Source organism: Aquarana catesbeiana, linkage group LG04, assembly GCF_042186555.1.
Source record: "Aquarana catesbeiana isolate 2022-GZ linkage group LG04, ASM4218655v1, whole genome shotgun sequence".
NCBI lineage: Eukaryota > Metazoa > Chordata > Amphibia > Anura > Ranidae > Aquarana > Aquarana catesbeiana.
Window position 1 is genome coordinate 125,298,565 of NC_133327.1, and position 27,313 is coordinate 125,325,877.

General features: G+C 42.5%; 2 protein-coding genes across 7 annotated transcripts in view; one reads left to right on the forward strand and one right to left on the reverse strand.

Annotated features, from left to right (window-relative positions):
* LOC141139440 (uncharacterized) overlaps positions 1-13,345 on the forward strand; it is a 74,068-nt gene extending 60,723 nt beyond the window's left edge. For all 4 annotated transcript variants that reach the window (XM_073625516.1, XM_073625517.1, XM_073625518.1 and 1 more), the window contains 4 exons: positions 306-423; positions 2,730-2,918; positions 8,436-8,626; positions 9,666-13,345. In XM_073625516.1, the coding sequence (XP_073481617.1) occupies positions 306-423; positions 2,730-2,918; positions 8,436-8,626; positions 9,666-12,073 (2,906 nt within the window). In that variant the 3' untranslated portion in view covers positions 12,074-13,345. The remainder of the gene's footprint in view (positions 1-305; positions 424-2,729; positions 2,919-8,435; positions 8,627-9,665) is intronic.
* An 11,023-nt stretch (positions 13,346-24,368) lies between these two features.
* Positions 24,369-27,313, reverse strand: part of CEP63 (centrosomal protein 63) — a 42,623-nt gene continuing 39,678 nt past the window's right edge. For 2 of the 3 annotated variants that reach the window (XM_073625523.1, XM_073625522.1), the window contains one exon: positions 24,369-27,279. In XM_073625523.1, the coding sequence (XP_073481624.1) occupies positions 27,118-27,279 (162 nt within the window). In that variant the 3' untranslated portion in view covers positions 24,369-27,117. The remainder of the gene's footprint in view (positions 27,280-27,313) is intronic. The other variant, XM_073625521.1, reaches the window with a different exon arrangement.

A 27,313-nucleotide genomic window follows, 5' to 3' on the forward strand; every position in this document is an offset into this window, starting at 1 on the left:
AAACTTAATCAGAGTAATCAGATCAAAATAATTATGTGCTGATGATCATTTGTAAAAAAAAATGCATGTGATGATATTCAGACAATATCCAGCTTGTCTGGCCGGCTAAGAGATTATCATTATTATTTTTATGTAACTGGTATTCCATTGCTAATCTCCCCATAAGCTCTTGTGGATGTATATGATTGATAAAACCCTCAGTCTTGCTCAAGTCACAAGATGATTACTAGGAGCAGAAACTGATTAACTAAGGTAGAATAATAAACTAGGAGGAACACTAACAAAACAATATCTATTTTATTTAGAATATGATTTAGAAGGTCTGGAAGACAAGTCCAAATGGACTAGTGATCCCTCCCAGATCCTACTCAGTGGAAAAGGAGCCTGTGAAGGATATGCAGGACTGTTTGAAAATATGTGCAGGTGAGTGAATATGTAGAGTGAAAGGTATAGTCTAAGGGAAGTCTTGAAAGGCTCTCATTTATCCAGGTCATGGTATACATAGTAGTAGATAATCATATTCAACTGAACTTGTTCAATCGGTGATAAACAACTCAATTCTATTTTTGGACAATCAGCATCTGCCTTCAGTCATTGTGAGTGGATTAAGGTGAATAAGTTATCTGTGTGGCTAAAAATGTTGGGGTATGTTCTTGACACTGATTAGAACCAAAAGGAGATGCTTGGATGAGCTTAGAATTGTCTTCAACGTTGCAGAACAAGTCAATTAAATGTAACTTGTTTGGAATAGCCAGTCTAAGCGTTGGACATGTGTAAGTAAGTTTAATGGAAAGCTGAAAAAAATCTGACACATGGTAATACTCTGGTATATCTCATACTTAGATTTTTGTTTAGATCACAACTCTGCACCCAGAGCATCAATAGCACATTCTATGGCCCATTCATACAATGTGGGCCGCGGTGTGGAATTCGCAATTGTCATTCAGATATCTTTGATTAACAGAGCAGAGAGAGTTCCTTCATTGGAGGACCAGAGCAACTGCCATTAAAGCAGATTTCTGCCTGGGAAAAAAAAAATTCAAAGTCAGCAGCTACAAATACTGTAGCTGCTGAATTTTAATATAAGGACACTTACCTGTCCAGGGAACCCGCAATGTTGGCACCCGAAGCCGACCAGTCCGGGTGCACGCGCCGGCATCCTTACTAATGAAAGCAAGAAGTGAAGCCTTGCAGCTTCACAGCCTGTTTCCTAATGCGCATGCGCGAGTCACGGTGTGCATTCTAATTGGTCCCTGCTGTCTTCTGGGACCTGTGTGTCTCCCAGAAGGCAGCAGCGGGGGGAAGGAGGAGTTGGGTAGTTTGTGCAGTGATCTTTCCCCAGGAAGTGGGAGTAGATACCTGGAATTGACAGGTATACGCTCCCCCCTGAAAGGTGCCAAATGTGACACCGGAGGGGGGGTACGATCTGCGGAAGTTCCATTTCTGGGTCAAATTCCACTTTAAGTTTTAGGGCACTCCACCAGCTTCCGACTACGAAAGCCAGCAGATTGCAATGCACATTTGTTCTACATACTAAGCATGAGTCTTACAAACCCATTATCTGTCTGACTACTACAGACAGCTATTACTAATACTTATAAGAAAAATACTCAATGTGTACAATGATGAATACCAAAATAAATAGATGAATAAATATAAAAAAAACAATGCAAGCCCTGTCCCTTTAACAACAAAAAAAATGTATTATACAAAAAATATAAAATTCTACAGGTATAACAATTCCAATTAAAACCCACCATATAATTCTGAAAGATCTCCATTGTAAACACTTGTGGCGATGCTGTCAATACATCAACGTGCAGTGCACATCTACAAAGGATGTCTTCAATTTACTTTGCCCCTAGAAGGTCAGTGCCATCTTTGTTCAGAAATCATTCAGGGTCAGCTGTTTTGCAAATTATGATGATCGGCAGTAGTGTTCATGTTCTTAGCTGTGTACAGTATAGATCAAATACCAGTTGGGTTATTGTAATAGAATCCAGTCACCAATTATTTGTAAAGGTTACAATGTACAGACTGTTTAAAAGATGACTTGAGGAGTAGAGACTAAAGGAATGCTTACTTCTGTCTGCACCAGACTAATGACGACATCCTTAACCCATATCGTACTTCTCGTGGTTAGGTTTAGTTTAGGCTTAAAGTACATGTAAACTCTAACAATAAACATTTCTGTTATTTGCTCCTTTTGGCCTATTATTCAGTATATACCATTGCATGAATGTTATTTTATCTGTTTATTTTTATCTAAAAAAAGCTAAGCTATTTTATCTAAAAAAAAAAAAAAAATTGCTTATCCAGACAGAAATCGTAGGAGCTGATCACTCCCCATGATCTCTGCCTCAGGACTGGCATAATCCCTTCTATCTCGGTGACTACAGAAGCCATTCCCCTGTTATGGAAAAGTTAGAAGGGTGTTATGTTGTCCTAACACCATTATATTAACATACTGCCTGTCCTTGGTTGACAAAGCTGCTCAGTACGGTTGTCACCCTAGGGCAGGAAGTGTGTTAACGGCAGGATTACCACATTAAAATAAAGGAAAAACATGAAAAAAGAAAAATGAGTGCAGCCACCATATCGAAGGACCAGTAAGCTGCAATACTATCAATTTTTGTTTAAATACTTTATTTTTTATTTTGCTGTTGGCATGTGAGGAATTTTTTAAGCAGACTTAATGATTGTGCCACTTCATTTTCATCAACCTACAGGCTTGCAGGAATACAGTGTGTAAAAATTGGTGGCTACTCAAAGGGCTTGTGTTACGTTTTGGGGCAGACATTTTCTGGAGAGACGAATCATGCTTGGAACGCAGTGTATCTAAACAAGAAGTGGCACCTTCTAGACACCACATGGGGAGCAGGAATTGCAGACCGCAGCAGTAATAAATTTAACTTTCGGTAAGTAGAGCAGGAAACGTTTTCACTGTCTGAGCTGTTTTTGCGTTTTTTTGCAAACATTTAAAAAGTTATCTTAGCCTTGAAGATTACATAAAACTCCAATACATTATATATTTTCTGAAAGCAGAGGACCTAGAGAAAAAAAATAGGGGTAGTTCCAATTGTTTATGTTATGATATTAGCGCAAAGGTCTAGGAAACGCAAAGTTTAAGTAAAAAATACACTAAATTTAATTTTATGGCACACAAACCCAATAGATTACCCATTTTCTTTTTTTGGTCAAATCTAAAAGATGAGGTTGGGCCGAGTAAACAGATACCTACCTAACATGTTGGACCTTAAAATTGTGTGAGCCTGTGGAAAGGCAAAAAACTTCAGTACCCTATATTTTCTATAGGCAATGCTTTAAAAGCTCCTACAAGGTCATTAATGCGTGGCAATATGTATCGTGTATGGCAATCAACATTTTTTGCTCCCCCAGCGTGTGCATTTACACTCGTTTACATGGGGGTGGGGATCCTCAAAAAATTGGGGGGGGATTTTATTTTCTTGAGCGTAGCTTAAATAATTTTATACATTTTTTTTTTTTACTTAAAGCGGAGTTCCACCCAACTTTACTGCTTGGTCTTAAACTAAAGACCACCCCTCCACCCCACGTTTTTAGATATACATTTTCTTTTCTCTTACCATTTTTGAAGTACAAAGGTGTACAAAGGCCACCGCGAGGTACGTCATTTCTTCTTCTGCCACGGCCCCTCCGTGTTCCCCCCCACTGCCTTCTGGGACCTGTATGTGTCCCAGAAAACGACGGGGCCATTCAGAAAGCCGGTTTCCCTTAGTCGCAATGGTGGCACCTGCACTCGAGCCAATGGACGAATTGGCCTGGGGGGGTGCGACATTGGGGGCTCCCTGTACAGGTAAGTGTCCTTATTAAAAGTCAGCAGCTACAGTATTTGTAGCTGTTGACTTTAAAAAAAAATTTTTTTTCAAGGTGGAACTCCGCTGTAAATGTTTTTCATCATATAGGGGACAAACACTCCCCTATCTGATGTTTGGTGAAATGTTCTCCAAAAGACCCCTGATGTCTCACCTGCCTTCCAATGAAGCTGATAGAATGCAGATCGCATTCCATCAGCTTATGTCCCAGCCATACAGGCTGGAGAAAACGAAAGGGGGACCCGGAAGTGATGTTTTACACATTGCTTCTGGGTCAGCAAGAAGTGAAGGAGAGTGGACAGAGTCTGCTTGGCTCCCCTCCCTCTACTTGGCAGCACCTGCCATGTCGGCCCTGGGTGCGTTGATGGGCATACAGAGCTTGGGATACATAGCAGGGACACGCCCAGGGGAAGGGCTTCCTTTTTGGAAGGGATCAGGTGGCTGCACAGCCACAGATCGCTTCTATCTGACAGCCGGCAGTCAGATATGCAGACACTCCCGGTGGCTGCAAACACTCAGTAAAAGGGATAAAGCAGGAATTCAGGCTAAACAAGTAATTTCTAAATACAATAGGCACGTGTATTCTTACCTAAATCTCAATGCCCTTATAGTGTATTTATTCCAGACCAGTGAAGTAAGCCTGCATTTTACTGCTGCTTTCTTTCCTTGTACAGTGTGACTGGTGTTAAGTCCACCCCTCCTGTAGTTTTCTGCAAGGAGCCTGTACTGGGTGAGTCTGCTGGGTCTTCCCCACAGCTCTCTCCAAAATTCAGTGGCTGTTATAGGCAATCGACCAGGACACAAGTATATTGCCATTGTTGTCATTCTTATCAGTAGTTCACTGTCTTGCAAAAACATAAGGATATCTATCTATCAGCTATATGCATATGCTTGTCTCAGGTCATGAACACTGGCTATAGACGGAGCGAATTTCTATCCTGCATCCATGGATAGTGCTGACAGTGGAATCCCTCCCACTGAGCCATTGTGTTCTCCCGGCAGGTGGGCGGGGGAAGCCATTCCCACCGAGAGAACACAGTAATTATTGCTAGCTACTATAAAAGCTGCTAGCAATAATAGCATCTAAAATCCGGCAGGCTGGTTGTAACCAAGTCGATGGATTGATCAACTTGGGTACATTCAGCCTGCCCATACATGGTTTGAATGGTGGCCAGTTCCTGCTAAACCGGCCAAGATTCGAACCATCTATGGCTGACTTAAAGTGGACTTAAAGTGGACTTAAAGTGGAGATCCGCCCACCCCTGCAAAAGTTAAAAGCCAGCAGCTACACATACTGCAGCTGCTGACTTTTAATAATAAGACACTAACCTGTCCTGAAGTCCAGCAATGTTGGCACCGCAGCTGATGTTTCCATTGGCTGGTCGGGTGCTCCCGCCGCCATTGTCGGTAAGGGAACCCAGTAGTGAAGCTTCACACTGGGTCCCTACTGCGCATGTGCGAGGCACCGCTGCACTCTCCTGGCCCGGTGACGGGGGAAGGAGGAGGGAGCCAAGGTGCTGACTTAATGTGCCGCAGCCAGGTCTCCCGGAAGTGGAAAGCCGACAGGTTCTTAAAAATTACTGGAGAGAGTGGGGGTGGGAAGGTGAGACCTAGGACTGAATTTGAGCTGCTAGTAACAAAGTGACCCTAAATCTAGGGCACAAAAAGACAGTTTTCTAGCTAACAAAGGTTATAACAGGAATTAGCTGTTTGTTTTAAATGTTTCAAATAGCTAACAGGTTTATTTCACTTCCCATGTTCACAGCATCTACAGAACAATAATGGAGCCCCGTTTCTCAAAATGTCTTTCATGCCATATAAAAAATTATTTTTAAAATAATTTTCATGCCATATAACCTCCGCCTTTACTAGAATGCTGCATCACAGACCCAGTTACATTAGTTGTACAGCATCTATCACAGGAATGTGGATGCTAAATGCTGGAAAATGTGTTGGGTCCCAGAAAAGTTAAGCCTTTAGGCCTGTACACACAATCAGATTTTTCAACGGGAAATGTTTGATGTCAGGCTGTTGGTGGAAAATCCGACCGTGTGTATGTGCTATCGGACAATTGTTGTCGGACTTTCCACCAACAAATGTTGGCTAGCATGTCTTCAAATTTTCCGCCAACAAATGTGTGTGTGTTGTCAGATTTTCCGATCGTGTGTACACAAGTCCGTCGGACAAAAGTCCAAAGTACAAACACACATGCTCGGAAGCAAGGACGAGCCAGAAGCAGTCGGTCTTGTAAACTAGCGTTCGTAATGGAGACTTTTGTGATGTGGCAAATTATGCCAGTTATTGCAAACTAATTTTCAAAGGCTTTTTTTTTTCTAGTGATATCAAGAATAATATGCATCCAAAAATATAAAAAATAAACCAAATCAAATCATTATTCAACCAAAAAAAAAAATAATGTCAAAGCAATAACTCCAAGGCCAATAATAAATAACATGTAATCTCCTCCAATTCCGCAACATGTCTGGGTGACGAACGGTCGTTCAGAAACAAACTGAAAAGCGCAAAATGAAAAGCGCGAATCAACACTCACCAAAATTCTACTAATACGAAATTAGCAGAAGGAGCTAATGTTCCAGCTCAACAGAAGTCCATCTAACAATCAACCTATGTCAAATGGAAATGTTGGAAAACTTTTGCTCTGCAACATATGGTGAACCTGTCCTTGCACCAGATTTTGGAATGGAGCACACTAATGGGTCTACACTCTCTTAGGGAAAGGTATTCCAAAAGATCTTAAGGAAGTCCTACTGAATTTAAAACCTGGGCACTGTACAAATACCCAGTTTTGCCTTACTGTTCTCATTTTGAAGTTACTTCTATCTAAAGCATGCTCTGTGCTACCAAGGGGGGTCCTCACCCCCCCCCCCCCCCCCGGTATAGAATACAATAGTATTGTACCTCTTGGATGATAATATGTCTGTGATCCTCATGAACAAGTTAAGTTTTTAAATGGGCCTGAAACCCCTGGTTGGATATATCCTACCTAGAGACTTTGACCACTCACTCCTGACCATCTGATTATTTCATCCAGTTAGCTAGGCTACTCTGTCTTATCAGTGAGTCGTGTTCCCCCCACCCACAAAGCTTCTCTCCCACCCTCTGCCTACTCTGGCTCCCCAGATTGAGGTCGATTTACTAAAACAGGAGAGTGCAAAATCTGGTGCAGCTGTGCATGGTAGCCAATTAACTTCTAACTTAAGCTTGTTCAATTAAAGAGTAACTCCACTTTTGTTGAGAAAAAAAAGCATTCCCCTCTGGGTGATTTATGTACATTACAAAAATGTTAACAAACTTTGTTGCAGATTCCGACCTGTTATTCTGAAGAAATTCCTGTGTGTTTGTCTGTGTCCATGTGGAAAAGTGATTCTAATGGGCGTGGTTTCATAATTATCAATCAGCTGTAGCACCTGCAGGGCACCGATGAGGAAAGCTGCTGGGCCTGCATCCCTTTAGACGTGATTTCCTATTGGAAGTATCTCACCAAAAATGACATCTGAAATCTGACTTGTATCTTAGTACAGACTTCTGTAAAAATCGTTGAGCTAATCATGCAAGCAGGAAATTGTTTCTGGGGGGCGTTCTGTACACATTTTGTGTACAAAACATCTCCAGGTTGCCATATTGCATTGCAATTTCAGACAATTACAGAGCTGCAGATTGAAAAGGAAAGGTAATTTTTAAAAACATTCAATTACAATATGACTTCTGTCACAATTGGATACGCTATATTATTTATTTATTCTTTAGTTACTATTTTTTTCCCCCATGAAAGTGGAGTTATCCTTTAAGCTTTGACAAAAAAAAAAACTGGAAGCTGATTGGTTTCTATGTGGAGCTGCACTGGATTTTGCACTCTCCAGTTTTAGTAAATCGACCTAATTTTTTCTTACTTCTCTTAAAGAAGTTGTATACCCCCAAAGAAAAAAAAATCTGTAAGGCAAAAGCATAATGCGCTTGTATGCACCACATACGAGCTCATTATGAAATACTTACATTAAAATGAAGCGTCGGCATCACATCCCGATCACCGCCAAGGGAACTAACGTTTTCCCTTCTGCGTTTCTTCCGGGTTCGCGACTCCGGCGCTGTGAGTGGCCAGATCCAAAATGACATCACTTCCGCGAGTTTGCACGGGAGTCTAATTTCCGGCAAGGAGCTCTGATTTTCCGGCAACATCCGCCGGACCTTCAGAATGCATGCGCCGCTGATGTCAGCAGCTGTATGCAAGGTGAATTACAGTTTAGGAGATATTCATTTTACCTACAGGTAAGCCTTACAGGTAAAAATGTGCTAAAGAGGTATACGACCGCTTTCACTCTTTACCCCTTTAGTTGGTTATTTACACAATTAAGAATTTTACTAGGATTTTCTATTGGAGGGCATTATGAACATAGATTATATTCATGGCAGTCTTAATTCCTGACTATCATTGTATCACACTTTGATCTTGTGTAAACCCCGTCATTGACTTGAATTGTGCTTGTTGTCATGTATGTTTATACATCCCTGAAAGAAAATATATTGATAAGAAGAAAAAAAAAAAATCTTTTCTTTTGGCAGATACAATGAATTTTACTTTCTGACTCACCCTGCATTATTCATAGAGGAACATTTCCCTGATAATCAGAACTGGCAACTCCTGCAAGTGCCACTGTCACTCAAACAATTTGAGGGAAACTTGTGTCGTAAGAGCAGCTTCTACAATGCTGGCCTGATAGCATCTTTTCCTGAGACCCTCCAGGTTGAAACAGGTATTCTCTATGTTTATAATGAAGGCAGGGCCCCGAAATAATCAATAGAGTTGACCCTCATGTATCTCTTACCTAACAAATTTCCTTGTACTTATAATGCTCATGACTAACACCTGCTATGCAAAAGGAAATGTTAAAATGTTGCTTGTTGCCATGTGGTAGCTTGTAGTTACAGTATAAATGGCATGCTTCCAATATATGGCCAACAAAAGATAAATTATGGGAAGGGAAGTACAAGTTCTTAAAGCAAACACTTTTCAGTACTCAGTTTTGCAGCTTATCACTACTTGGGCTGGATGTGGCTGCATTCATTTTCTTTTTTTCAGGCCATTTTCTTTTATATTTACCTAATGATTTTGTCACTTCCATACTGTATCTTCAGCTCAAGCCATAGTTGTTACCCATGCTCCACTTTAGACATATCTTGCTTTCATTCTCTCCAGAATAAAGGGGTGGGGATGAGTATCTTACAGAAGGAAGATAATAATGCAGCCACTACATCTAAGGATTGGTAAGCTGCACCATATAAAAAGTTTGTTCTTGGGTTTAGATATCCTTTAATATAAGGTTATTCCCAGCTTTCTAGGTCATAAGACAACCACATTTGCTGAGGACATTTGTAGACCTCTCACACGTGCATATTGCAGTATAATACATAAAATGCACTCTCTATATTTTGTAAAAGCTATTAGGACAGCATTACATAGACACAGCTATGTGTGGTTGCTCATGACAACAAGCAAATTAGAAACATTTCCACTGGGAAGAATGCATGCTTAAAAATTGTCAGATGTCAGTAAAAGTAAACATTAAATTTGGAACTAGGTAAAAAAAACAAAAAAAATAGGCCTGGCCTAATTTTCATTTTCAATAAAACTGAAGCTGGCAATAGCAGAAACTAAAATGCATAGAAAATACCATTTTAGAGGACTTTTGATGCTATATCTAGGTAGTGTAGAACAGTGACCATGACAATATCTTGAATTTTTATTCTAACACATGAACCCTAATAGATGATGCAATTTCTATTTTTTTACAGTTAATGGAAAAGTTAACTTTTCTATTGAAGGTCGCTCCCCTGCACTGTTCTCTTTCACACTCAATAAAACAGAGAAGCCTGGGTTGATGACATTAACAAAAACAGGCATGCAGCTTGAATTATATCCACAAGTGACTGGAAGACACACGCTGGCAATATATACAAAAGCATATGACAGTAGCAAAGAATCATATGATAACGTTGTAGAGTATATTGTCTATTGCAGATCGGTGGACCCTGTGTTTATGATCCCTAAGGAGCTGGATGTTATAGTTGGTCCCAGCTGGCTAACTGACAAGAAGGGCTTTCTGCAGCTCACATGCCGTGACCCAGTGATTAACACTTACGATGGCCGTTGTACTTTTGGTTTAACTCTAGCCAAGAGAAACATTGTTGTAGCAACATTACATGGAGATCAGATCCAATCGGGAGATGAGAGGAGATATGTTCTGCAAACCCAGCGAGGAAACAGAGTGGAATTTAAAGTCCACCTTCCCCAGGCAGGTTACTATGCTCTAAAACTGCTCAGCTCCACCGGTCCAGGCAAGTTTGAGTGTTTCTGTAATTACCTAATCATATGTACAGATCCTGAAGTTGCATGGCCACCTTTCCCCAAAAAATTACAGAACCCTGTTGGGCCAACTGCCTTAATGGAGAAAAAAGGTATTCTGAAACCCTCTTGTAACGATCCCATTATTTACACACACACTGGGCAGGTTTCTATCTCATTTACTTTAAAGGATGATATCAAAATTTTACCAGCCCTTCAGTGTGATGATGTATCATTTAATGACTGTGGAGACAAGCGTCACGTGACACAAGTTCAAAGAGGTCACCATATAGAACTGCAGGTTCGTTTGCCTAAGACTGGTTCATATGTTCTCCAGATCTTTGCAGATAGCAAAACCTCTCCAACTAACTTTGAATACACCTGCAATTACTTAATATGTTGTTCAGGCATAGAGACTTCAGGCCCAGGTGTAACTGCTATGCCACAGATACCAGTGGGTTCCAGCAACTCAGCAGACAAAAAAAGTTTTATCCAGCCATCACAGCTAGGACAAGTAATCAACAGCACAGATGGATGCTGTTCTTTAAGTTTCTCCTTAGATAGAGATATGAGCTGCCTGGCTACATTACATTCTGATGATAACAAGTGGAATAGCCAAATGGAAAGACGGTACATTCTGCAAATACAGAAGAAGCATCAGGCAGAGTTCTACATCCAGCTTCCAAGACCCGGCTCTTTTGACCTCAGGATTTATGCAGATAATAAATTTCAACCTGGAAGCTATGAGCTTGTTTGCAGTTATCTAATATCTTGTTCCAATCCAAAGGCAGCTTGGCCGCCCTTTCCCAACATACTTCAAAACCCTGTTGGACCAACATCTCTGTCAGAGAAGAAAGGCCTTTTGCAGCCTTCCCAAACTGAGCCAATCATTCACACTTCGGATGGACGCTGCTCTGTCTCTTTTACACTCAAGAAGGAGATGGGTATATTTGGCAGGTTGCAGTCAGAAGATGTGCTATTAACAGAAGAGGGAGAAAGGAGGCACATACTCCAAGTCCAAAAACACAACAGAGTAGAATTTCAGGTAAGACTTCCACAGGCTGGGATGTATGTTCTGAAGATATACACTGAATCTGAGCAGGGCAATTTTAAATTTGCATGCAATTATCTGATTACCTGTGTTAATACTCAAGTGAAGTGGCCTTTGTTGCCCCTTGAACTATGCAACCCCGCTGGACCTAGTTACATCTCAGAAAAAAAGGGTCTTCTTCGCCCATCCCACCTTGAGCCTGCAATCTTTACAGATGATGGACGCTGTTGTGTCAGTTTTGCTGTAGATGAAACAACTGATATTGTGGCTACCTTACATTCTGATGACATCACAACAGAGGAAGCAAGGAGAAGATACATTTTTCAACTAGAGAAGGAGGGTCGGGTAGAGTTTCACATCCAACTCCCTAAAGCTGGTTACTATGTTCTTAAGATATGCACTAAGATGAAGACAGATCTCAGCAATGTTTACGATTATGCCTGCAATTACCTTCTATATTGCTCCAACAAAAAAATAAGGTGGCCATTTTTCCCCATGAGATATAATGGCTGGAATTCAGGTTATGAACTGCTAGAGCCAAAGACTGGTGTTTTGCCAGCCAACACTGAAGTACGGTTCAGAATTAAGGCCAGAGGGCTGGCAGCAGTGTCTGTCAAGGGCAAGAACTTTTGGCCTCTGACCTTAGGCCATGACGAATGCTGGGAAGGTGTATGCAGCACAGCTGGAACCAAGGACATACAAGTGCTGGTGACAAACAATCTGAACAAGAACCATGCTTTGGTGCTTAGTTATCAAGTGAAGGGAGTAGGTCATCAGAGACTGATAGAAAGCTCATATTCTTCCTAGCTTTGTAAATCACAAACTTCCTTCCAAAGTAACAGCTCCCTTATAATATGAATCATCTTAACAAGTACACTTGTCAAAGGTGCTAAAACATGATATGGATGATCTGCTACACTGAATTCTTGTTGTGTGACATATTCCTATTCTAAATCAAGTTTTAAAGCTAACGCTTCTATAGTTCAGCTGTTCGATTTAAAACAGCTAGTAAAGACTTTGGAAGTGCTGCTGAAAAAAAGAACTTAGCAAGAATTTGTTATCTCTGATAGAGTTTGTATATTATAATGTATTATAATGTATATGTTGATGCTTTTAAATGTAGCTGAATGGGCATTTGCGTCATAGGACAGATTTAAAAAAATTGAACTATATTATACAAGTGGTTCTACAGTATGTATGATCTTAAAAATAAGAAACCTGAGGCCATGTTTACTACTTTTAACTTTTTAGTCTTTTTGCTATATGACCAGTTTTTATTGTATAGCTTTGCCTTATGTTTGGAGAAGCTTATAAACTAATGTTGCTCAATGGTAGTTCAGCATATCCTTTGTCTTCCTCCCAGCAAGACCCTTTCCAACTGCTCAAAGTAATATCACACGTACTTAGTGGACTTGTGTGCAACCTTTTTTCTATTAAACCAGTTTGTTTTTGCATACATACAACACCATGCATTAAGTTTTCACACCTGATAGACTAGTTTTGCATTAGCTACAGCATTGTAATTTCTAATCAGCTCAATGTCTATTGTCTTTGCCTTTATGGAATTACAGACCCCAAATTCATTGCTCAGTATGTCCCCATATGCCTTTCATCAGACTGTTGGAACTCCTCATCATCACTAGTCCTATTGGGTACCAATAGGACTTTAAAAATATGTCAGTAGCTTGGTTTTACTTTACATATGGATAACTAGGAACAGAACAGCTTATAGAAAACCATAATGATGTTTTCATCTATGTATATATAAATGGCAAATCACAACCAAACAAGTTGGCTATAACCAGTGAGGTTTTTGCTATTGTGTTCGTGAAATCAAAACAAGGAATCAAGGTATACTTACTTTTTTTTTTTTTTTGAGGTGAAGTGTTAGAACCTCTTTTACCTTTAATAGGAATTCTAAACAATCCATCCTGCATCGTTACCTTCTAAAGCAGTGATTCTCAAGCTGTGTGCCGCGTGAGATTTGCAGGTGTGCCATGGGAGTTTTAAAAAATATTTAAAATTGCTAGCGTTTTGAAACCTTGAACATATCGAAAAATTAAATGGTAAATCAATGTTGCATTGCACTTTATTGTCTTGATATGAAGATTATTCAAAGATAAAAAGAAAATTTTGCATTGGAGAACATGTCGAGTCGTGTGTATGTGTATATATATATATATATATATACACACACACATACACATGACGGGACATGTTCTCCAATGCAAAAATGTATTTATATCAGATGCTCTTCAAGGCATAAAATGGTTACATGCTACTGTACCATGCCTGGCACAAAGCCTGAGGAAGAGCATGGCATGCTCGTAACTGTACAGTAGCATGTAACCATTTTATGCCTTGAAGAGCATCTGATATAAATACATTTTTGCATTATAGAACGTGTCCCGTTGTTTTTTTTTTTATCGGATATTGGTGAAATATTGGGAGTCCACCCTGACACTGGTCTCTACATAAAGAACCAGAGGAACAACAGAGTTAACATATATATATATATAAATAAATAAATAAGTTCTGCACCACAAAAACTGTTAAATATTATCAGGTATGCCATGAACATTTTGGGATCTTCTTGGTGCGCCACAAGACAAAAAAGTTTGAGAAAGACACTGTTCTGGAGGTTGCACAGCCAACGTTGATGCCATAATAAAGCTATAGAGAAATAGCCACACCGCCATAGATAAAATCTCAATAGTTTAAGGAAATCATTAATGCAAAAGTTCAAGCACATAAAGGGGGAGGAGTCTCCACAAAATATAAAAGTGACAGCGCCTGCAGGGTTGAAGAAACCCCTGCACGTTGTCACAGGGGGAGGCAATCTGAAGTGGGGGGTCATTTGCACCATGTTAAACCCGTATTAAGGGTGCCTCCACCTTCCACCATCTCCCCCTGTGACAGTGTGTAGGGGTTCTTCACCCCAACAGCCGCTGGCTGGCAGCAGCAAGGTATTAAAGATAGTGGTGCAAGATGCATTGTTAATACCCTAAATATGGGTGTACCATATAACATGGTGCAAAAGGGTAAGCTAGGCTTTTAACAGAACAAAGGGGACCAAATGAGAGAAGTTGATCATTAGGATTTACATATCCTGGTGTAAAAAGAGCAAAGGTTTCAATTAAATGCCAATCAGAGATCTCAGAGCACAGTGAACATGCAAGCAACACCTGAAGATGCATTTTGGGCTAGTTACACTTTTGGGTTTCCCAAACATTTAGGCTTATAGAGGAGAAGGTGCTCAAAGACACTTCTGGCATCAGCTTAATTCAGGGAAACCAATATTCAGACAAGGTTTTTCAATTTGTCTGACAGTTATTCTGGAGACCTCTTGGTTATCAGGTACCCAAAGATATAAAATTCTCAGTGAAATTAGAAGATGATCATCGTATATAATAATGACTAATTGGGTTATACGCTACCTTTAGGTGATTGGACACTGGCAACCAATAGTAAGACGGTTACTCCCATATAACCCCTCCTATACAGGAAGTACCTCAGTTTTGTAGCAAGCAATGATGATCCCAGAAAAGAGGGGAGGGACCTCTGTGTCCCGTGATGTACTTCAAGAAAAGGATTTTACAGGTAAGCTGTATTTAAAAATCCATTTTTCTTTATCGTACATCACGGGACACAGAGCAGCATAATAATGACTAATTGGGATGTCCTAAAGCAATGCACCTGGGGGGGGGGGGGACACCATATCCCTAAGCCCAACGGGCCAGAGACTTACAAATCTGCCTGCAACACGCTGTGGCCAAAAACAGTCTCCTTCTGAGACCTGACATCCACCTGGTAAAACCTGGTGAACGTATGAACTGAAGACCAAGCGGCCGCTTTGCAAACCTGAGCCATAGACACCTGCTGGCGTACTGCCCATGATGCACTAACCCCTCTAGTGGAGTGTGCTTTTTAATCCATATGCCTGGATAATAGTCTGACGAATCCACCTGGATATAGTTGAACTTGTTGCCGGCTGTCCTTTTTTAGGACAAAAAGGCAGTCAGTTTTCCGAAAAGAAGCCGACATCTTTAAATAAACCTTGATCACATCGAGCGAGTGAAGTGACCTTTCCTCCCTGGTTTTAGGGTTTGGAAAAAAGGAAGGTAGAATGATGTCTTGATTCAAATGAAATTTGGAAACTACTTTAGGTAAAAAATCAGGACAAGGACGCATGACCACTCTGTCCTGATGAAAAATCAAAAAAGGTTCTTTGCAAGAAAGGGTGGCTAATTCTGACACCCTCCTAGCTGAAGTTATAGCCACCAAAAAGACCAATTTCCTAGTTAATAGGACAAACGGGATATGCCCAATAGGTTCAAACGGTTGACACTGTAAAGCCGACAGGACCAAATTTAGATCCCAGGGACATAAAGGCGACTTAATCGGCGCTCTTAGGTGCGTTAATCCCTTAACAAAGGTACATACCAAATAACGGGATGCAATTGGTCTTTGAAAAAAAAACGATAAGGCCGAAATCTGTCCTTTAATTGTCCCTAAAGCCAGCTTCAAGTCTACTCCTGCTTGAAGAAAGGCCAGGACTCTTCCAATCGTATATCTACGAGGGTTCCATTTCCTTTCTTCACACCAAGAAAAGTATGACTTCTAGACTCTGTAATAGATAGCTCTAGAAACTGACTTTCTAGCATTTATCAGAGTAGACAAGACTGAACCCATGACTCCACAGTCTTTTAGTATTCTGGTCTCAATAGCCATGCCATCAAATTTAGCAACCGTAAAGAAGGATGGAATATGGGTCCCTGAGACAACAGGTCTGGACGGCATGGAAGGACCACTGGGTCCCCCACTGCCAATTTCACAATCTCCGAGTACCAGGATCTCCGAGGCCATGCTGGGGCCACTTCTTCCTGTATTCTGCGTAGTAAGTGCGGCAGAATTTGGATCAGAGGGAAAGCATATATCAGAGAATACTGATTCCAAGGAACTACTAACGCGTCTATGCCGACAGCAAGCGGATCCTTGGTCCTGGATACAAACCTGTCCAGTTTGGCACTGAATCTGGATGCCAGCAGATCCACATCTGGGGTCCCCCATTGTTGACAGATCTGTAGAAACACTTCGGGATGTAGGGACCATTCCCCTGGCAACTTAAGAAGTCTGCCTGCCAATTGTCCACCCCCGGTATAAATACTGCCGAGAGAAACGGCACATGCTTTTCTGCCCAAGTTAATATGTAGTTTACCTCTCTTTGGGCTGCCCGACTCCTGGTACCTCCCTCGTGGTTGATATATGCCACCACTGTGGAGTTGTCGGAATGGACACGAACAGGGAGACCCCGTAACCTGGACGTCCAGAAACGCAGAGCCAGACGAGCTGCCCGAATCTCCAATAGATTGATGGTCAAAGTCCTTTCTGCCTGGGACCATATTTCCTGAACACATGCCTCCGCCAGTAGTGTTCCCCAACCCAGGCGACTGGCGTCTGTAGTTACTACCCTCCAGACTGCTGGTGGAAAGGATTTCTCAAATTGCTGGTTTTTAACCACCAAGAGAGGCTCCATTGTACCTGTGGGAATAGAACCATAGGATAATCTAAGGTTCGAGCAGACCTGTCCGAGGCTCCCAGAATGCTGCTCTGGAACACCCTGGAGTGGAACTGTGCATATGGAATTGCATTGAAGGATGACACCATTTTGCCCAGCAACCTCATGCACAGCCGAATAGAAGGTCTTGGTTCTTTCTTCACCTTCTGGACGATTTCCACTATGGAAGCGACCTTTAAGGGGGGTAAAAACACCTTTTCTTTGGCGGTATTCAAGACCAGACCCAGATACACCAAGGTCTGGGTTGGGCAAAGGGATGATTTGTTCACATTTAGAATCCACCCCAGGTGTTGCAAAGTCCGCACTTTTTTTGACACGTTTTGGATCAGGATGGTGCAAGAGCAATCCCTCAAGAGATCGTCCAGATAACCTACCACGGAGATCTTCTGGGACCTTAGGAACGCCCATACCGGGGCCAGAATCTTTGTGAAAACCCTTGGGGCCATGGCTAGAACGAACGGCAGTGCCACAAATTGAAAATGACGGCCTTCCACTGCGAAACGCAGAAACCTTTGATGTGGACCGAATATCGGTACATGAAGATATGCGTCCTTGATGTCTATGGACGCCAAATGATCTTCCTTTCTCAGAAATTTTATTACTGAACGAACCGACTCCATACGGAAGGATCGGACGTTTACAAAAAGGTTGAGAGCCTTGAGATCCAAAATGGGCCTTCGTTCCCCATTTGGTTTCGGCACGGTAAAAAGGTTTGAGTAAAACCCCTTGAATCTTTCTTCGTGCGGAACCTTGACGATTACCTCCTGCTTCAGCAGATGCTGTAAGGCTAGGAATAGGCATTTCTTTCTCTCTGGGTCTGACGGGACCCTTGAGTACAGAAAACGGTTTGGAGGGATCTCCCGGAACTGTATTCTGTAACCCTGTGTTATGGTGGAAATAACCCATCTGTCTTGGACCAGATCTTCCCATGCATCCAGAAACAGCTGAAGCCTGCCCCCCACCCGTGAGAGCGGGGGTGTCCCTTCATAAGGTTGACTTGGAGTTGGACTTGGCTGGCTTTTGGTTCCAGGGCTTCCTCTGACCCTGAGGTTTTTTAAAACCTGACGGCTGAGGCCGTCGATAACACTTGGGGGAAGAGACACTAGGACCTGGAGCATTGGGAATCTTATAAGAGGGTTGTTTACCTCTCCTCTTAGAAGGGAGGAGAGCACTTTTTCCTCCAGAGATCTTTTGGATATATTTATCCAGATCTTCGCCAAACAAGCGTTCTACGTGAAAAGGAAAAGCTGCAAGTAGCCTCTTGCATGGAGTCTCAGCAGACCAGTTCTTTAGCCACAGAACCCTGCGCATATGTACGGACAGTAACGCCAAACGAGACATCTGTTAAATTGAGTCTTTCAATGCATCTACTGCAAAACATAAGGCATGAGGAAGCTCCGACAATTCCTCGGAAGGTTCCTCCTGACAAGGCAGGTCTTTTAATAACCTTTTAACACAGTCCTTTAGGGATTGACAAATCCCAATGGCTGCACTGCTGGTTGAACTGCTGCACCAGCCACCGCAAAGGAGGCTTTAAACAAGGATTCTAGCTTTTTATCATCCGGATCCTTAAATACCTGGGCATTGTCCACTGGACAGGTTAAATTCTTATTCACTGAAGAAATGGCGGCGTCCACCAAAGGTGTACCCCATCTCTTCCTGAACTTTTCCTCCATAGGATATAAAATAGAAAATCTTTTTGGAGGCAAGAATATCCTGTCAGAATGATCCCAGTCTGCGTAGATCACCTGCTCCAATAATGGATGCAAGGGAAACGCCTGGGAACCTTACTGAGGTCGCAAAGATCCCAAAGTAGAGCAGGAAAGTCTGACTCCTGAACCGGAGGTAACTTAAACCCAACTCCTACCATCTCAGTCAGAGATTGGATAAACAATTTCTGGGAATGGGAGGCTGAAATTGTTTTTTCTGAACCTGAGTCCTCAGCATCTCCCTCTTCCCGGTCTTTCATGGCCACCTCCTCCAAATCCTCTGCCCACTCTGGATCCAGATCACCTGGACCCATTTGGCTATAAGAGTCCTGGTGCTCTAGTGATTCTCCACTTGGCTCCGGCTCAGGAGAGAGAGATCTGTTACGTTTCTTTCCTACCTGTGTTACAGCAGCAATCATGCCAGCTATCTTGCCTTCAAGGCCTGCTAATGCCGATGCCAAATCATCCCTAGTAGCATAAGCCGAGGCAGGAATATTGGTGGTGGCCACGATGCCTGACAGATGCAATGGCTCAGCCAGGCCAGATGTCACAGGTCTTTCAGGGGAGACTGAGGTTGCATCAGCATGGGGCTAGTCTCCTGTTTTTAAGGAAGGTCCCCTTACCCCTGTGCTTGCCTTGCTCCCTGTACCATGTTTTCTGGAAGACATTGCTTACATACGTGGAAAAAGCACTCCCCACAAGCTGAGACCAGTGTAAAACCTATTGTAACTGTGTCCAAAAACCTCCAGACTCACGTGCCCAAGTATTGCTCTGCGTTGTCCCAGCACATGCTAGGAGCACCTGCTCCTTATAAAGCCTGCATTGGGCTGATCGCATAGCACGCCGCGCGGCGCCTCCGCCGTGCCCAGACGCACGCCAAGCACCCGTGATGCGCACCGCAACGGCGCACGCCATAAAAGCGCGCCATACCTGGCGCTCTTTAATCCTCAGACATAGGCTAAAAAGGCCACACCAGAAACAGAGGGAATATAGCTACAGTAACACATAGAAATTCCCAAAGGGAGTACTCACCATCCCAAGCAGCAGGGCCTGTTCATAAGGTCCAATCTTCCCCCATCACGGCGGGTAGCGCCTCTGAGGACCTTCAAGGACTGGGTCCCCCATTTTTTGGGGGCCACACCCTTGGACCTGTAAAGCACCCTTCTGGTTTGCCTTGGGCAAGTTATGACCAGGAAAACCAATTTAACAAGGGTCCAGCGCCATAGAGGACACATTACAAGCAAAACCTCGCTCTTGAAACCGAGGCTCGGGTACCATCCACATTAACTTTCTTATGCCCTCCGAATGGATCCAATTATAACATCCTCACTGGGACATTATTTGAAGAATTTGAAGAGCTTCAACAGCCATGACCATCACCTTCAAGACACTGGCGAAAAAACTGAGGTGCTTCCTGTATAGGAGGGGTTATATGGGAGGAACCGTCTTACTATTGGTTGCCAGTGTCCAATCACCTAAAGGTAGCGTATAACCCAATTAGTCATCATTATGCCGCTCTGTGTCCCATGATGTACGATAAAGAAATTTGGGTTTTACTTACAGATTGGGTGAGAACAATAATCAGGACAAATAAATAACGTGAATCTCCCTTACTGGGCCACAGACATCAATAAAAACCTGACTGGGGTTCTAATCCCTCTCTACTCAGTCCAGAACTGCAGCCTCTTACCTTGTGAATGGCTACAATATTACAATGCTCAGCCCAAACACCTCATGAATACGCACTGAGCTACAAGAACTTGGCTTGCCTACTCTCTCTCTAGATTCGGCGACTGAGCTCAGAATTCTGCAAGTCAAAGAGCATTCTTGTAGCTCATGTGAGCTGTTCAGGCTGGACATCCAAAGGCAGGACAAAAAAGGGGAGCAGTAGAAGCAGCATCAAAAGTATAAAAAAGAAAAATAAAGAAAAAGGAAGAGGACAGTGTTTCAATGTACAGACAGCTGTAATCTATATAAAATATTTATATATATATTTATTTTTTTTTTTATAAAAAGTGTACTAACCCTTGACGTTTTAGGAAATTAGGTTAAGTGTTTATTTTTAGGATAAGGTTAAATTTTTTTTAGTGCGGAAAAATGCCTTACCTAGTGTGAACGAGTCCTTAGTTTTACAGTTGTTTTGCCAATGCAGAGCAAAATAACAGGATCTCTTTAATAGTGACCCACTAGCAATGCAACCTACCCCTTTTATTTATCCCTTGCCACTCCATTAGGTTACTGAGATGAAAAATAAATATCTTGTACTTACAGGTATAAGTGCTTGAGCACCTCACTGTCACATAGGTGCCTGGGAAGAGTCCTTGACCTGTGTAAGCTCTTATTCACTTACATTTTGTTAACAGTTAAAGTACAACTAAAGGCTCCTGTATGCCATTGAAAAAAAAAATAAAAGTACCAAATCCAGTTACTATATGATGTACAAGCCTAACAAAGTAAAAAAAAACGTTTTACCTTCCGTGGCTGAGCCAAATCCTTCTGCATTTGTGTCTCATGTGCTCACCTCCCAGACACTGCAGCTCACAGTGTTAGGGTTTCAGTAATAAAGACAGCGCTTTGAATCCAGAATGCAGTGGGCAGGACTAGGTGTGACCAGGTGCTGACTGACAAACTACAAGCTTGTGAATCATCCGTGACAATGCTGATAGCCACACCCCCTACAACATTTTCTCATCCCATTGTACAGCCTACAGGAGATTCTCTACTCTGAATTTGGATACAGTGCAGCATCATTGCCACACCACCACAGGAAGCTGCATTAAGTGATCTTCACTGGCAGGATCAAAAGGTATTTGTGGGAATTAGCAAGGAGACTTAAAGCGGTAGTAAACTTGAGGGGGAAAAAAAACCTCTCCCTGCAAGGTAAAGACATATTGTACTAGTATGCATTGCATACTAGCACATTATGAAAGATTTACCATGAAACAAAGCCCTCCAGTGGCACACTGTCACCGCTGCAGAGGCTTCCATCTTCACCTGGTCTTCCTTTTAAGTTCGCAGGCTGCGAATACTTGATAGGCCGAGCCGCGATGATGTCGCGGCACACAGCATACCCGTGCCGTTCCATCAGAGCACATGCACCAGTTTTGTCACCGGCTGCTACTCACTAGAATATCTCCTAAATGGTGCACATTTAGGAGATAATTATTTTACCTACAGGAAAGCTTTATTTTAAGCTTACCTGTAAGTAAATTAAAAAAAAAGAGAGTTTACTACCACTTTAAGAGAAAACTGTTTGTGCAGGGGCACCTATAACTTAGTGCTGCAGCTCTACTTTAAAATGTTGGAGGATTGTTATGTGTTAAAGAGGTTGTAAACTCTGAAAAAAAAAAACCCTGTATGACAAAGGCATAATGAGCTAGTATGCATCGCATACTAGCTCATTATGAAATACCTTAGAACGAAGCTATTCCAGTGGCGCCCACACACCGCTGAGACGGCTGGCAAAATCCCCCGAGTTTCTTTTCGGGTTCGTGCTCCAAGCCCCTCCTCTTCATCAGGTGACCCCAGGGAAAGCTGCTTTCGATGAGGGCACCTGTGCGGGCACGCTCCTGAGACCCGCTGCCTTGTCCATTGACACAGACAGCAGGACTCAGCCCCACCCCCGGCTCCCATGTTGCAGGGTTTGATTGGCAGCAGCGGGAGCCAATGGCTCCTGCTGCTATCAAGCTGCCCAATGAGGAGAGAGACAGTGGCTGGAGCCGTTGTGCTCATGCACATCGCTGGATCAGATCGGTCTCAGGTAAGGAAAAAGGGGGAGTCTGGGGTGAGCTGCAGCACAGGTGGTTTTTCACCTTAAAGTGGAGTTCCACCCATTTAAAAATCAGCAGCTACAAAAAGTGTAGCTGCAAACTTTTAATAATCAGACACTCACCTGTCCCACGGTCCAGCGATGTGGGTGCAGGAGGCCTCGCTCCTCTCTCCCTCCTCTCTGAGGCGCCGGCTTTCTAATTGTGAGCGCCCAGCTGTGGCTTAACAGCCGGGTGCGCACTGCGCATGCGCGAGCCTTGCTGTGAATGGCCGGGCAATCTTTTGGGACCTGTGACGGGTCCCAGACAATTGCAGGTAGGGGGGAGAGGTGAACTTCCTTCCGGCACCGCGGAGCCAGGGGAGGAAGTGGGAGCTGGGTGCCTGTAAAAACAGTGTACCCGCTCCTCCCCCAAAAAAATGACATGCCAAATGTGGCATGTCAGGGGGTCACCCACACTTAAAGCAGAAGTTCCATTTTTGGGTTGGAAATCCGCTTTAATACATAGAATGCATTAAGGTGAAAAACCTTAAGGCTTTAGAAACACTTTAAGGAGAAGGTGGGTGTAAGATTGAGCCAGGTAAAAAAGTGATCGATTGAGGCATTCTAGGACATTTATGTGCAGCCAAAACTTTTTTGTTAGTTTTGAAAAAGCATAGAATGGTTAAAACTCCAGGCAGTCTGTGTCCCTGCTGGAGAGATTCATCCTCTATCAGTTACAATGACCACTGTCACCATGACAGAAATTCCAAATTCCAAGTTTTTACAGTTGCCACCAGGACAGGTAAGGGGGAATCCTGTTCCAATGGCAACTTTCTAAGTGGGTAATCCCCCTCACTTTGTAGAGATTTCCTCTCAATCCTTTTGTGTCACTAAGGCAGGAAGTGATGGGAACGCTCACAATGGAACAAGATAGCAAACCTGGCAAGGGTTCTAACAATTCCCTATTAAAACCAAACAGAAAAAAATTCTGGCTATACAAACAGTACAGTTTAAAGAAGAAAGCAAGGGAAAAAAAAAAAAGTTTTTTTCAATATCTGCTGGCATACAAGGAGTTAAGAACAAAAATGATGCATGCCACCTCCCGGAGTTCTCCCTTTTTTACAATTTATTGTTTCACTGAACTCCAATAGTATAGTTTAGCTGTTTAATTCAGGCCCTCTTACACCCCAGCTATGGATCTCCTCTACAGCAGCATAGAGTCGCTGGCAGCGGCACTGCCCCCCCCCCCAATCGCAGGATGCTTTGTTTTCTGATAACCCATTCACTAAATACAAAGCTGTGTGTGAATGGGCAGAGGAGAGACGAGGCGAGGCGAGCTGTGTAGCTGCAGTGAAGGAGAGCCATATATCTCCTCTCAAGTGGCTCAGTCAACCAAAAAATTAGAAACCAAAAAGAGGCAAATCCAGAATGCCACACACCCCACTTAACTCCTTGCATACCAGAAGACTGTAAATGCTTGTTTTCCCTGGAGTTCTTCTTTAAATCAGAGCTCCACCCAAAAGGGGAAGCTCTGCTTATCTGCCCCCCCCCCCTCCGGTGCCACATTTGGCACCTTTCAGGGGGAAGGGGTACCTGCTTATGACAGGTATCCGCTTCCACTTTCGGGTCCTCTCGCCGTGGCAAGATCACCTGGAAGTTCGGCCCCCTTCCTCCTTCCCCCACCGCCAGGCCATTCACAAAGCGAAACGCGCTTTGCGAATGCGCAGTAGGGAACCGGCTGTGAAGCCGCAAGGCTTCACTGCCAGTTTCCCTTACAGGCAATGGTGTCAACAGCACCTGAGAGCCAATGGAAACATCACTAGATTCCAGGACAGGTAAGTGTCCTAATATTAAAAGTCAGCAGCTACAATATTTGTAGCTGTTGACTTTCATTTTTTTGTGGGTGGCTGGACCTCCTCTTTAAATAGCTTTTAGCTTCAAAAACTCAAAGTGATAGACTCTCAGCATAAAAACATGACATATTTCATACATTAAAATGGTACTGAATGCAACGCTCAATAAAAACACAAAAAAGAATATTCAAATAATTTATTAAGTATAAAAATATTTCTTTACATTTTAGGAATGTGATTATGCAGTCAGTTAAAGTGTATTAGAAAGTCAATTCACATTCAAATAAAAATAGTGATATAACAAGATACAGCGTACTCCCCCCTTCCCAATCATAAAATCTGAAAAATAAAAAACACAGACCTCAGATAAAGACAAACCCAGCATCTCATAACCCAGTGTGACCGACATAGCTTTGTTTGCCGCTCAGGCTCTCTGGAGCGAGGTGTAAATGCTGGGCTACCAACGCTGGGAGTGCTGGCACAGGAGGGAGCTTGTCCCAGCTCCTGCAATCACACAAGGTTAAGAAAGGACTCCCTGTAGCCACACATCTATGCTGCCCCTAAGATGAGTGTGTGAGTGGCAACTCCAGCCAGGCCACCCCCCCAACACGTTTCGCTGCCCCCCCCTCGGAGCTTAGTCATGGGGACCAGGCAATGTTTACATCCTTCAGGTTCCTGTGAATTTTCTGTGCATGGACTGGTCCATCCCACTTAGGCCAGTCATTGATGCCTCCAGCTCAGCCACTGTTCTCTATAGTGCACAAATGTCAGAGGACACCAATAAGATGTGAGAAAGTGACTTTGTTTACATCTGATGTGATTTGTCAATATTCAGATGGCAAAAGAAGGAGTGGTATATGGGATTTTGTTTTTAAGAGCAATTCCCCTTCAATCCCCCTTCAATCGCGTAGACTTACTTACAATTCAAAAAGTAGTCAAAACTAGGATCCCATAGCAAACAAGCAGCATTAATCACTCACTGATCTAATTTCAGGTAACTGGAATTGGTTAGTAAAGATTATAGTACTTTTGCACTGCTCTCTGCCTTGTTAAAGTCTGAACAGGTCAGTGTATAAATTATCTAGCAATAAAAATCCTCAATTTACGTATTTATGAAATACACAAACTAGATACTGCTACTGGACAAAAAAACATATCCAAACAATAATGGGAATAATTTACTAAAAGTAGAACATACAGAATCTGGAGCAGCTGTGCATAGTAACGAATCAGATTCTATCTTCAGATTGTTCAGTTAAAATGGAACAAAACCAACCAATTAAAATGTTTCCAAAAACAATTACATTAAAAGTATGTTACAGTTGCTACTGTGCTTATGTCAGCAGTGAACCCAACTATCAAGACGTCAAATGGATGTTATCATAGCTGATCACATGTGCAGCACCAACTACAGATCAAAACAGAGGCAAAGATGGCAGCTTCCTTGGCTGTAGAGGAGAGGAAGGTTTAGTGATCCAGCAGCAGATCATTAGGCTTAAGCACGGTCACATAACAGAAGTGATGTAACTGCTTTCCTTAGTGTCCGCCACCAGCTGACACCGGGGATGTTGGTACCCACTATGAAAATGGAAGCAATTGCAGGGAAGTGCAGGGAAACGGAGTATCAGTGGATCCCTGGGGAGGGGCTTTGCAAAGACATTGTCACTTTGCCCTGTATATGGAAGGTGACATTGTCTCTTCACTAAGGCAGAAGAGCAATTTGCAAAGTGATGTAATCCACAGATACCAATTAATAATCATATAAGCCAACGTGTTTATTAAAGAGAACCCCCCCCCCCCGAACCACACACCTATGGTGACTACAGTATTGACTGAATAGCAACAGAGATGTAAGCAATGTGAAAGGCAAGTATAGACACAGGGTAAGGGTCCACCATTTTTATGACGTAGGCTTTATGCATTGTTCTGAGCACCTTTAATTTAGCAAGGCTGAAATCTGGTTGTTGGTGATGGGTTGCCGTGTCATGTAATCTTTTTTATCAATAGATTAAGCTAAAAGTTTCTAAAAAAAAAAAAAAAAAAAAGACAGACAATCTGCGGCAAAGGCTGAACCAGCATCAACTGCAATGGTGCCTACCAGTTTATTATAAACATCTAACATCTCTCATTAGACTCCAGTAAAGTGGCAGTTGAATTTCTATGAACTCTGCTTTAGGCTAGATATACAAATAAAACTACAAGGTGAGCTTACACTGAACCACAAGCAACCTTTAAGAAAGTTCAATATCCTGTTGCCAGAGAAGAAAAGGTATTATACTCACCTCTCCATCAGCATGTGACCTACCTCCTCTCTGTTTCAGTCTCTTTGTTATTCATTGCTTTCTAAAGTGTTGGATACCTGTGTCCCCCACCATGTTGGTACCTTCCTCTGACTCCTATGTCACTGCAGGATTTAGCAATGACATAGGGTCAGAGGAAGGTGCTAGCATTGGTAAAAAGGAATCAAACACTCTCAAATGCATTGAATACCCAGGAGAGAGATGAAGGATGCAGCACTGGAAAAGTACAGGAGGGGAGACAGGTCACAGGCCACTGGAGAGGTGGGTATACTGCCTTCCCTCTTGCAGGGAACCGGTCGTTATCTCTTTAAAGTCTCTTATTAGAATAGTACATACAAGACATATGGCAGTAATAAGTTCTTCACATTCACTATATCACCAAAATAGTCCAAAATATCTACATAGAAATATTATACAAGCACAAACCATGTATTGTAAAGCTTGAATTCACCCCACAAAGATTTGTATGTTTTGTACAAGAGTATATAAAGAACACAAAGAAGAGTTTTAATTGTTCATATACATAGTGTAGAACACTTAAGAACACACAAATTGAGGTAAAGCAGGTAAGGTGAATAGAAGACTAACCAGTGACATCTGGTAGATAAGACAGACTCCAATGTCCTTCATGGCCTTTGCACAGACAGCAGAAACCCACCCATGTTACCTGACGTCTGTGAAATGTTGCACTGTGCGGCGACTCTCCTGTTTCAGCTCCTCAATGTGAGAATCTAGTTTTTGAATAAGATCCTGTGATAGCAGCTCCTCCTCCTGTAGGAACCGTGCAGCTATTGTACTGGCTGGGGAGGACGGTGGCATTGGGAGCTACAATGAGAAAATGTGAATTGAGAGATAAAAC